Below are 13,594 nucleotides of genomic sequence, written 5' to 3'. Positions count from 1 at the left end.
CATGTTGTGAAAAACTAACTGTATTTCCCTTCATCTTATCCCACCCCCCATTTATTCTATTGTCTCTTTTGACCCTGTCCCTCTAAGTATTTGCTTTTGATTACCCACTCCCCCCTCCCTTCTATCATCCCCCCCACTCTCTCATCCCCTTTCCCCCTATTTTCCTGTAGGGTAAGACAGATTTCCATACCTAATTGAGTGTATATGTTATTCCCTCCTTAAGCCAAATCCTATGAGAATAAGATTCACTCATTCCCTCTCACCTTCCCCTACTTCTCCTCCACTGTAAAAGCTTTTTCTTGTCTATCTTTCTACCTCTCCCTTTCTCCTTCTCCCAGTATAATCCTCTCTCACCCCTTAATTTTATTTCTTTAGATATTACCCCTTCATCTTCAACTCACCCTGTGCCCTCTATCTATCTATATAATTTTTTTCCCCTCCAACTACCCCAATACTGACAAAGGTCTCATGGAAGTGCTTCTTTGTAAGGTATAAATCTACACCTTTCAATTTGGAGATGAAAATAAAATAATATTATAGTATCCTGGTCTCATAACATTATACATACTTTCCTTTTAAAATAGTTTTTATTTTGTTAAAATTAATTTAAATATTTATTAACATGAATCATGAGCTGAGAAAGTTATTTTTTTAAACAAACAGATGTAAAAATGGTCTTTAAAATAATTTTAACTGCTAATTCCAATTAATAGTGCTCTCTTCTTATGCTTCTCAGGTGAGAGAGATCTCATTTATAAGTTCCACTTTATGGTCAATAAAATAATATGTTTTGGGGAGTTGTTATTTGCTATTAGCAAAATAAAATTAGATAGACTACCACACTATATGATCATCTTCCACGGGGATAAGCCAGTCAGATAGTCAATAAATAAGTGAAGGTAGGAAGGGTGTCCCTGCTGGTGAGCCTACCTTGGGGGGTTCAAGGGAGGGGTAAGGGAAGGCAAGGAGGGAAGAGACATGACGATAAAACACTCAAGTGAAAATGTCCCATGGACAGTTGAAAATATTAGTAAGAGGTGGAGGTGGGGTGCAAACTTATAGATTTCAAATGACTGCAATATGCATAGAAATAATAACTAAGGCTAGGAGGATGGTTTCTCTAGGAAAGTGAGAGTATAAAAAGAAAAAGAGAAGGCCGAGGACTAGGTCCTGAAGGATACTCAAGCCTAAGAGTACTAAATATCCTAAACATACTCCTTCATTAAACATAAATTAGGACTTCAAAAATTGGGACTTCTGCGATTTGAGAAATACGGAAAGGAGAAAAGAAGGAGAGAATACACTTCACTGCAATTGTGAGCACAGAAAGTGAAAAACAATCTACAAATGAGAGTCAATGGAATCAGAATAAGGTGAGAGTTCAAATAACCCAGTGTCTGAAAAACCAAAGGAACAGAGCTAAAAGAAGCAAGGAGCAGTGAATAATTTCAAACGCTGTGGAGAAGTGATAGAGAATGATAAAGCTTGGAAAGTCTCTGATTTTAATGGGTGCTGGTGATCTGCAGGGATGTGGTTTCACTAGAATGGTGGAGATGATATAAGGCAAAGAGAAAAGGAGGTGAGGAAATGGGGCGAAAAGTTTGACAGAAAAGGAAAACAAATAGATGAGATAATAGCTAAAGAGGATAGAATATCAGAATAGAGGAAATGCCCATTTTTAAAACAATTATGCAATAGTTCCCATTAAAGCCTTTACACATTCATTCTATTATTCCCACATCTGAACCAAAGAAGGTAACTAAGGTGTGGTCCACAGGATCACACTGCATTTAAAAGTGGGTAATATCTTTACCCTGTTGTTCGGAATTCAGGAGTGATCCTTCCTTATCAGACAATGGGCTTAGGTATTTGTTACTACATATACAGCTAAGTGGCTCAGTGGATAGAGTACAGGGCCTGAAGTCAGGAAGATTCATTTTCCTGAGTTCAAACTTGGCCTCAAACACGTACTGTGTGATGCTGGGTAAGTCACTTAACCCTGCTGGCCTCAGTTTCCTCATCTGTAAAATGAACTGGAGAAGGAAATGACAAACCACTCCAGTATCTTTGCCAAGAAAACTCCAAATGAGGTCACAAAGAGTTGAACCCAACAAACAACTGAACAACATATGCAGTGTCTAAAGAATCCTAAATGTTTAAGGTAAGTCTACGGAGGTTACGTTTACTTTATGTGTAATATATATTGTAATCTGTATATTGTAAAATATATTGTAGATACCTGAATAGGGATATTATAAAAAGATATTATGAATAAGTTGAAGAAAGATAACCTTAACTTGGTAGATTATGTAGAAAGTAGCTCAATGTAGAGTTAAAGAGTATCTGTGAGTTTTTTAAAGGGAGGAATAAAGTTCAAGGAAGAAGGACCTGACAAAGAAAATAAAATATAATAAAAAAAACACGATCTCTCAGATACACTAAGGAAGCATGTACGGGATAATGACATAGACTCCTAAGATTTCTAGATTAAAATCAAGAAGGTACTGACTGAATTTATGAAAAAATGGTTTCAATGAAATTTTTAAAAATAATCTAAATGGAAGTAGACTTGGGGTCCATTCTTGAAAGCACTCTGATCCCCTAAAATTTAGATAACTCATTCAGGAATAGGGCTAAAGATCCAGACCCTATTCTGGGTCTATGTAGAGTAGAAATACTAGCCAGAAAAACTATAAGCCAAAGGTCAGGGCTTATGGATTAAGTGGGTGATGCCAAGGAGCATATGGAATGGATCATTTAGGGCTTTAATTGTATGTAAAACTGAGCAATGATAATTGTATATATTATCTATCTTAAATGTATATAATTAGCCAAAGTATCCTCCAATTCTCCTATTTCCCCTTACACTATGATACAGTTTAACTGCATCTGAACTATCTATGTGGGCCAGCCTGAAGCAGATGGGGCAGAAAAAATTGGGAAAAGGGACAAAGAAGTAAGGAAGAGTTAACACTGGGGCACAGTCTGTGAAGGGGATGATCTACCCTAAATGCTTTATTCCTTTGAGTGGTAGCACCAAACAGGGAGCCCAAAAAATATCCACAAGACATGAAAGGGTGATGGAATCCCCTCCAATAGGTAAGGTCAAATAAAGAATGAAGATCAGGAAGACTGAGTATCTCTTAAGGCAGAAGTGAGCCACTTTTGAGAGAAGGTGATCAAAGATGTTACAAAAGGATGGAGCAAAGTTATCTCTGGAGCTGGTATGAATTGGGACTTAGCACCCAGGAGGAGGGTTAGCGTCAAGAAAATATACAAGTCTATTCATCTTATCCTTCATCTACAAGGAAAGATGTTAGCTTATGGGACAGCCAGGAAAAACAATAATAATTGGGCTGGCCTACTTTGGCATGGGGGGAAAAGCAGAACTTGAGCTGTTGCAAGACAGAGATTGCATCAGGGCTTGCATTAGCATCTGTTCTAGTTGCTAATGTATTTATTTTAAATTTAAAGCTCAAAGGAGGGGCTTTTTCATTCTTGTTTAGAATATCACCCTCACTGCTCAATCACTTCCAAGAGTTTCTTTCTGAACAAATGGTCCTCAAAGGCAGAGTCTATTTCACTTCTTTGTCAACACATTCAAGAGAAACAACAATGAAAGCTCCAATAACTCTGATCAATGTAATGACCAACCAGGATTGTCAAGAATTGATGACACAGCAGGCTGTCCACCTCAAGTTGAAGAATGAGGCATAGATCTGGGGACAAGGCAAGGGTGTCATATTTTGTTTGACTACACGTATTTGCAACAAGGACCATGTTTTTCTTTTGGGAAGAGTAGAGCTAACAATAATGTCAAAAAAAAAGGAAAGGGGATCAGAGGCATTTAAAAAATACACAGAAGAGATCAGAAGGATGTATAAAATGAAACAGACAGCTTTCAAAGTAACATGTTGAAATGATTATATACTATTTTAAAAAGTAAGCCAAATATAAGAGATTTAGTTTTTTTCTTTCCATATATTTTGTATATTGAAGTATTCTCATGTGTGTGTGTTAAATTTTGAAATACAAAAAATTATTTAAAGATTCAATGCACCTTTCCAAAAGTGCATTTTTTAAACCAAGAGTCACCTGCAGAGAGTTATAAATCTGGACAATTAATTCTCCAAGGAGATATGAGATACTATGATTTTTTTACACAAATAGAGGTTTACCCTTAGAAAGTATCACACAGAGGAAACATCTGGATGGCTATTTAGTTAGTAATTAGGTGAAGGAACTAAAGCAGTAGATCTAACATTGGACTTGGAATCAAAAAGACTTGAGTTTGAATCCTGATTCAGAAATTTAGCAGATATATGACCCTAGCCATGTCACTTAACCTGTTTGCCTGAGCTTCCTCTTCTGTTAAATGGGAATACAATGTGAGTCTTACAAAGAATTGAAATTTAAAGGATACCCACCAATTGGGGAATGGCTGAACAAGTTGTGGGATATGCTTATGACGGAACAACATTATGCTATAAGAAATTACAAGCAGGATGTTTTCAGAAAAACTTGTGAAGCCGTACATGAACCAATGCAAAGTGAAGAGAGCAGAAGCAGAAAAACACTGTACACAGTAACAGCAATGTTATAAGGATGATCAACTGTGAATGGTTGAGCTATTTTCAGTCGTACAATGATCCAAGACAATTTCAAAAGTTTAATGATGAAAAATGCTATGTACCTCCAGAGAAAGAACTGGTGGAATCTGAATGCAGATTGAAACATACATTTTTTACTTTATTTTTCTTGGGATTTTTTTGGTCTGTGTTTCTTTCAGCAACATGGCTAACATGGAAATGTTTTGCATGGCTACATATGTATAATCTATATTAAACTGCTTTCTCAAGGAGGAAGAGAGGGAAAAAATTTGGAACTCAAAATTTTAAAAAATGTTAAAAAATTGCTCTTACATGTAATTGGAAAAAAAAGTAAATATAAAATGAAAAAGAAAAAAAAAAAAGAATGTAAGCTTCTATCAGAAAGACCCAGTTTAAATCCTGTGACAAATACATCCTAGCCCTGTGACCTGGGACAAATCATTAACTCTCAATGGCTAAGGCAACTCTCTGAGACTATGTACAGTAGCTTATTTTTAGTGGTACAAAGAATTTCCTCAGGGGCAGCTAGGTGGCACAATGGATAGAGCATGGGCCCTGGAGTCAGGAGGACCCGAGTTCAAATATGGCCTCAAACCAAACACTTGACACTTACTAGCTGTGTGACCTGGGCAAGTCACTTCACCCCAATTGCCTAAAAATAAAAAATAAATAGATAAATAAAAGAGTTTCCTCACTGGAAATTCCCCACACCAATGGACTCCTAAGTATAGACAAAAACAAAACTCAACAAAATCATGGAGACGAATATATAGAAATGATGAGCCCTTGCCTAGGGAAGAATATGTTTTTTAAAAGGCTAGAAAGCTTACACCTGCCAGGTGACTTGCTTTTAACTAAAAGTTAAGGGGAGAGAAGGAACTCACATGCATGTACTAAGAGATACCACACTGAGTCGCAACTAAGACACAAGGAAAAGAATAAAATTTATAGACCCAATAATTCACAGGAGACAATATGTAAGAAAAGGGACAGTAATATTATACATATACATATGCATAGTGAAGTAACAAAAATGAACTAAAAATCTTAATGTAAGATGGTAAATTTGATTTCACAGATGTCATACAGATTTGGGGGACATGATTCATGTCTAAGGGCACACCTTAGAGTCTAAGGCTTAGACAAAAAGTTTCAACTCCAGGCAACAAGATGGTCCTCCTGGGATAAGTTCATGACTTCTAATCTCACCATCACTCTGATAATTCCAGCCTGGGTGGACACTATCTCCCTCAGACTCCTCTTCCTTCTGGTCGAAGGGCTGGAAGGCAGAGCACCAAACTCCTCTCAGTACCTTCCATCATAGAGAGCAGAAACTGGACTCCGTTTATTCCACTTTTCATCTGCTGCACTGACTGGTTTTAGCTCCACGGCAGAAGATACTCTCTGGTGTCCCATGCCCATTCCCACCCCTGCCTCCACTCCCACTTTCCTGTTTCCTTTTGTGGGCTGTCTCCTCTCATTAGATGATAAGTTCCTTGAGGATAAGGACCATCCTTCTTTTTATTGATTGTACCCCCAGTGTTTAGCATAGTTCCTGGCGCACACGTGCTCAATAAATTTTTATTGAATTTACTTGATTTGGAACAACGTCGTACTTCAAGTAGGCAGCCTCCTGAGAGGAAATCCACAAACCAGACTAGGCCAAGAGGGTAAAGGTCACATGAAGGAATATCAATGGAAGGATCAAAGTAATATTATGGTAGGAATATACTACAGACCAGAAGGAGGGAGTAGATAATCCATTCTGGAAGCATATCACAAAGAGGGAACAAAGGCATAATAATAAAATAGTGCCAGGGGACTTAACTGACCAGATAGCTTTCTGTCAGCGTTTTCCTGATTTAAGCAGAGTAGCTGATACACTGTTGACTTGAAGACAATTTCATTCTTGAAAAGGTGGAGGAAGCAATGAGGGGAACTGCTAATTCTGGACCTGATGATGACCTATAAGGAGGAACTGGTTGCTGAAGGAGAAATGATGGGAACCTTGGGAGGAAGTGACCACATAACCTTAATATAGCTAAGTGGGGAAAACTAAGCATAATTTTAAGATAAACCTCAGCTTTGAGAAGAACAGATTTCAAACAGTTCAGAGAAAAAGAGTAAGCAACATCTCAGGGCCTACAATTCTACAACGAAGAATGGAAATCTCTCAAGAAAAGACAAGAAAAGAGGAAGAAAATTGGAGTTATCTAAAAAAAAACAAAACCCTTGCAGTTTCACAGAAACTAATCATTATATATTTTTTAAAACATGTCCACAAAATGGGGGCAGCTAGATGGTGCTGTGGATACAGTACCCAGGTTAAAGTCAGGAAGATTCATCTTCTTGAGTTCAAATCTAGCCTCACACACTTTACTAGCTGTGTGACCCTGGGAAAGTCATTTAACCCTGTTTGCCTCAATTTCCTCATTTATAAAATAAGCTGGAGAAGGAAATGGCAAACTATTCCAGTATCTTTTGCCAGGAAAACTTCAAATGGGTTCATGAACAGTCAGATACAACTACAATACAACTGAACAGACATATAAGTCAAGCACTAGAGATTCTATGAGACACCTCCTGTTTAGAAGGAGCTTATGTTCTACTAGGGGGAACAGGACATGTATCACAGAAGCAATGTGGTATAATGGATGACAAGCAGGATGTGGAGCCAGGAAGACCTCGACTCAAATTCTGTGTCTGACATGTACTGTTCAGGTAACTGAAGACTCTCTGGTCCTCAGCTTTCTCATCTCTACAATGGGAGGATTAGACTCCATGGTATCTAAGGTTCCTTCCAGTTTTGGACGAGCACCTCTGATGTGAGGGCTTGCAAAGCCCTTTTCAGGTCTGCTCATCCACCTTTGGTATCCACCTGTCACCCAACTCTCACCTGTTGATCTAAGAAGCTGTAGCATGCACAGCAGCCATACCCCAGTAAACTGTCTCAGCACATGGGCTAAACCAAATTGACAGGCTTCAAACTCACTGGTGAGTTAGGGAGATGTCTACCCCAAGCATCTGAAGAGTTCTCCAGGGGAATTGGCAGATAAGAACAATTTGTTCCAATGGCCATGAAATAAGCTGAAGCAGATGCTGTGGAATGCTCAGAGCTTGGTCAGACATCAAAGATGCCAAGGTCATCTGCAGCATCCCAGGCCATCGCCAGTCGTCCTGACTTTTGTCTTGCCACTGGACTACAATGACTCAGGAAGAGAGAGTGAGGCTGAGGACTCTGTCCAACTCTGCCTCACTCAAATCTAATTCACGAGAAAGTCAAGACAACACCCTATGATGTCACCAGTCCTTTTTCGAAAACAAAGGACAAACAACAACAAATTTATGACCCGATGTTTGTAGATAAGTACATATAAATAATGTACAATGAGTCAAGATTGTGAAAGGCTTTAAGTGACAGAAAGAAGTGATTGCTTTGAAAACAGGGAGCCCCTGAAACTTCTTGGGAAAGCCAGGTGGCACCACAGTGCAGAGAGTACAGGGCCTGGAGTCAGAAAGATTCATCTTCCTGAATTCAAATCTGACCTCAGACACTGTTGCACTAGTTATGTGACCCTGGGCAAATCACCTAACACTGTATGTCTCAATTTCCTCATCTGTAAAATGAGCTGGAGAAGAAAATGGCAAACCACTCCAATATCTTTGCCAAGGAAACTCCAATGGGGTCAGAAAGAGTAAGACATGACTAAAAATGACTAAAAAACAACGAAGTTTCTTGAGCACAATGCTACAGACCAATAAATTAGGTGAATGCTGGAGACAGAGTAAACTGGATTTCAACAAGTCACTTGACAGTCTCTCGTATTCTTGTGTCCAAAATGAGGAAATATTAGCCAGACACACACTTGTTTAGGTTTGTCATAATGGATTAAATTACCTGACCCAAAGAGGGATAATTAATGAATCAACGTCAACTTGGGGCAGCTGGAGATGCAATGGACAAAATGCTGAGCCTAAAGTTAGGAAGACCGGAGTTTAAATTCAGCCTCAGACTTCCTAGCTGTATGATTCTGCTTGCCTCAGTTTCCTCATCTGTAAAATGGGGATAATGACAGCACCTAACTCACAGCATTGTTGTGAGGATTAAATAATAATTGTGAAACACTTAGCACAGGACCTGGCATATAGTAAGTGCTACATAAATGTTAGCAGTTGCTGCTAACCACCACCTGCACCACCAGCACCACCAGCACCACCAGCACCACCAGCACCACCAGCACCACCTGGAGGGAGAGTTTTCTAGTAAACTACCACACAGTCCAATTCTATTCAACCTTTCTGTCTATGGAGCAAAGATGTAGATAGTATGTTTATCAAATATAGTGATGCCAGGAACTGCAGGCTGGAAATTTCCAGCTTCATGTTCAATAAGACCTCTCAAACTCAACATGTTCAGAATCAGACTCATTCTTTCCCCCAGAAACTCATCCCTCCTATTTACAGTAAGAATGCTAGTATTCTTCCAGTTAAGTCCTACAAACATTCATTTTTAAATTTCACTCTCCCTTCTTAGGCAATAGTTACTCCCATCTACAGTGACTCAGAATTACAGAAATCCAGATTTAGAGTTGGAAAGCATTTCAACAACTCCAACTAGAAGAGAAAAGTGAGGTTCAGAGAAATTCAAAGTAGAATCCAAACATGGAAAAAGCCTACAAAAAACTTAAAATATAGTGAGATAATCTGCATCTTATAACAGACCAACCTCCAGACTCAAGCCCAAGGCCAGAAAGGGCTTGTTGTCTTCCCCCTTAAGCCCAGAGGAGTAGAACCAGCACACAACATCAATTCAACCCTCCTCCACCCCTCGCCAACTCCTAAAATCCCATATGAGAGACTATTCCTTTGTCCTTTGTGTCAGTATTAAAAACTAAAATGGCCATGGCCATTCCATATACTGTCAGACTTTTTTAAATTTACTGATCGGTTTCACTCATTTTTCTCTTTCTTTTTTGCTTTTTAAAAATAAATCTTTTGTTATAAGGGATGGTTCTAGGAGAAGCAGGGAAGGGAGGTGAAGGGATACAGGGGGAATTTAGGAAATAAAAAAACAAAAGCTATCAACAAAAACATACTTAAAAATAAACTAAAATTGCATAAGATAATACCAACTACACAGACTAACCAGTTTTGTTTTACTCATTTTACATATGTGATAATCTTAAAAAATTTAAATTTTAATGCTTACCTGAACCTCAGAATTGGAATCAACAGGCTGAAGGGAAAACCATGTTTCTTTTCCAGTGTGGGTGCACAAGGCTTCTTTTTTGATGGCGACTTTTCCTGAAAGAAAATGAGTGAAATAGTATTTTTTTTAAAAACTGATTTTTTTTTCTCCTTAAGATTCATTAGTACTTACAGATTAAAATACTTTGTAGAAAGCCTACTTTATGTGTTTGTGTGCATGTGTGTTGTGCCTACTAGTACTAAGGCATTTTAAATCTACATTAAAACATTTCATTTTCTCCTGCCCTTTGGAGGACCTTGTGTTACATCACCTTAGGTCAGGAGATAAGACAAAAACTCATTTGTATTTCCATACTACCACATTTTTTAATGCTTATTCACATTCACATCCCCACCTCCCCATTCAGTACTACATGTAAAACCAATGCACATTTACATTACAGAACAAAAATCCAAAACTACATATTCTCTAGGAAAAAACAGATTATTATTACTCATACTTAACTTCAAGAGTTCTAATTAGTTACACACACCTCTGAGTTCTCAGTTCTAGAAGAATTAGCCTATTGGGTAATAATAATATTAGTTAGCATTTATGAAGTGCTTTAAGATTTGTAAAGTGCTTTATAAATGTCATCTCATTTTATGCTCCCAACAACCCTGGGGAAGCAGATACTTTTATTATCACCCCCATTTTGCAAATGAGGAAACTGAGGCACAAAGGTATTAAGTGATTTGCCCAGGGTCACAGAGAGCAACCTGAACTCAACATTCTCTCTCTCCTGTCTCAGGACTCAGCAGTCTCATCAGCAGTCTCCCATGTGTGGCTTGAGATTTCTTCTCACCTCCATGTCTTAGAATCCTTAGCTCCTTCAAGATTCACCTCGGGTGGCACATCCTCTGGAAAGCCTTTCCTGACTCTCTCTATCACCCCCAGAACTGCTGGAGCTACTGTCACCAGAAGTTAGATATCACGGCGTATGTGTGTGTGATATGACCTCCCTCCTTACCTCCATCTCTCAAAACTCCTATAGAACCCTTCCAAGCTCAGCCCAAGCACCAGCTTTCACAAGAAGTCTCCTAAGCATCCCTTGCTACCAACTTCACATATGTTTATGTGTGCATGTTTTCCTTAGTAGATTGTAAGCCCATTGGGCAGAGATGGTTTCCTTGTGTCTCTGAACCCCTAAAGCCCAGCAGAGTACACTGGGACTTTCAGAGGCATTTAGGAAATGCTTGTCTATTCATGGTTTATTGTCCATTAGAATAGAAGAAGTAACAGGCACATTTCTGTCAGTTATCTCCAGGGTTCCTAGGCCTTACACAGAGTTACTATTTAAAGTTTATGGAAGTGAACTTAATTACGACTATGCCATGCCATTAAACATAAGGAAAATAGTTTGAGGATTATGTGACAAGTAATACTTTATGTATTAACAAACGAGTCTGCGAGAAAGCCCTGGTCTATACTTCCAGATATGTAAAAATGCAATTGCTTAAAGAGTTTCTATCTGAAAGGTAACACAAGACACATTACAGTGAACCAAATATATAACAATGAGGCAGAACTCTTTCTTTATTATTAGGCATTTGCTGTTAGTACAGAGTTATTTCCTTCCTCTCCTCAGTCTGCTTTAAAGGAGCTGCACTGACAGAAGCCACTGTTTCCTAAATACTTTCACCAATTTCAACTTTCCAAAATAAAACTTAGAGGACAAATTGTAAAATTAAAAACAACAATCTCACTTCCTTTTGCTTTATCAGATAAAATTGCTCAGCTGACAACATCCTATACTAAGTTTCACATCTTTTACACCCAGAAGGTAGTTTTGACTTTAGAAACAAGAAAAGAAAGTGGTCTATCAAAAGATTTCAACTTGTATATGCCATGGAAATAAAATCAATTAACAGTAGATTCTGTGAGATTATAAATTCCTTGGGAGCAGGGATTCTTGTTTGCTACATGAATAAAAAACAGTAAAAGTTTCACCTCTGACACATACTGGCTGTGTGACTCTGGAAAAACAAACTCAGTTCTCAGTATCCCAAGGTAGTTTTATAATACGGGAGGAAGAGGAAGTTTCCACATAAAGAATTCTTTATATCAAAGAAATTAAGATACAGAACCCGCACCTCCAAGCACAAGAAAAAAAACTGAGATGGGCCATACTGTCAATGAGAAAATTTTAAATTCATCTCTATGTTCATGAATTTGAAATTGAGCAGTAAAAAATAATTCTATCTACCAGAAAATGGGCTATAAAAAAAAGCTAAATACCTGGCTTTGTTTTCATCATAGTTCTCCCAAAGGAGAAGACTAACAAACAAAAGTCAAGATTATGCTACTTAAATTGAAAATTAAATACAACTACTAACATTACATGTAATGTAAAATATAAGGGGCAGCTAGGTGGCGCAGTGGATAGAGCTCTGGCCTTTGAATCAGGAGGACCTGAGTTCAAATCTGGCCTCAAGTATCCTGGGTAAGTCACTTAATCTCGACTGCCTTGCCAAAAAGCAAAAAACAAACCAAAAAAACTGTACATTTGGCATTTGAATAACGTGGCCAACCTATCGGAGTTGCACTCTTTGTAATAGAATTTTAATGCTTGGCAGTTTAATTCAAGAAAGGACTTTAGTATCTAGTACCCTATCTTGCCAGGTGATCTTAAGAATCTTCCTAATTCAAATGAAAATGATTCAGCTTCCTGGCATGACTGTCCAAGTTTCACAAGCATACAATAATGAGATCAGCACAACAGCTTTGTAGACCTTCAGTTCGGTTGGCAGCCTAATACCTCTTTCTCTCCCACACTTTCCTTTGAAGCCTCCCAAACAGAGCCAGCTGTGGCAATGAGTATTTCAACCTCAACATCTATATGTACATCCCTGGAAAATATACTGGCAAGATAAGTGAACTTATCCACTGTATTCAAAATTTCTCCGTTTGCTGTAACCAATGGTTCCACATATGGATGGTGTGATGCTGGCTGGTGGAGAACCTGTGCTTTCTTCGTGTTAATTGTTAGGCCAAAATTAGCACAAACAGCAGAGAATCAATCCATACTCTGTTGTATTTTGGCCTCAGAGTGTATGATCATCTGTGTACAAAAAAACATGCAGCAACTTTCCCTCCTACTTTAGTCTTGGCTTGTAGTCTTTTTTTTTTCCTTTTTAAAAATTATTTATTTTTAGTTTTCAACATTCACTTCCACAGGATTTTGAGTTCCAAATTTTCTCCCCATCTCTCCCCTCCCCTCATGCCAAGACATTCTGATTATCCCTTCCCCCAATCTGCTCTCCCTTCTCCCAATCTGCTCTCCCTTCTATCATCCCCTCCCCTTCTCTTATCCCCTTTTCCTTCTATTTTCCTATGGGTCAAGACAGATTTCTATACCCCATTACCTATGTATCTTATTTCCCAGTTCCATGAAAAAACAATTTTTAACATTCATTTTAAAAACTCTGAGTTTCAAATTCTCTCCCCACACTTCTCATTGAGAAGGCAAGCAACTAGATACAAAACACTTCCATAATAGTCATGTTGTGAATGACTAACTGTATTTCCCTCCATCTTACCCTGCTCCCTATTTATTCTATTATCTCCTTTGATCCTGTCCCTCCACAAAAGTTTGTTTCTAATTACCTCCTCCCCCAATCTGCCCTCCCTTCTATTATTCCCCCCTCTCTTATCCCCTTCCCCACTACTTTCCTGTAGGGTAAGACAGATTTCCACACCCAATTGAGTGTGCACATTATGCCCTCCGTAAGCCAAG

At 38.4% G+C, this 13,594-nt stretch overlaps 1 protein-coding gene across 2 annotated transcripts in view; it reads right to left on the bottom strand.

Annotated features, from left to right (window-relative positions):
• RASA2 (RAS p21 protein activator 2) overlaps window positions 1-13,594 on the bottom strand; it is a 152,386-nt gene that overhangs the window by 90,472 nt on the left and 48,320 nt on the right. For both annotated transcript variants that reach the window (XM_027876020.1, XM_027876021.1), the window contains exon 4: window positions 9,820-9,914. In XM_027876020.1, the coding sequence (XP_027731821.1) occupies window positions 9,820-9,914 (95 nt within the window). The remainder of the gene's footprint in view (window positions 1-9,819; window positions 9,915-13,594) is intronic.

This window comes from Vombatus ursinus, unplaced genomic scaffold, assembly GCF_900497805.2.
Source record: "Vombatus ursinus unplaced genomic scaffold, bare-nosed wombat genome assembly UNPS02014810.1, whole genome shotgun sequence".
NCBI lineage: Eukaryota > Metazoa > Chordata > Mammalia > Diprotodontia > Vombatidae > Vombatus > Vombatus ursinus.
This window is presented reverse-complemented; position numbering and strand designations above follow the sequence as displayed.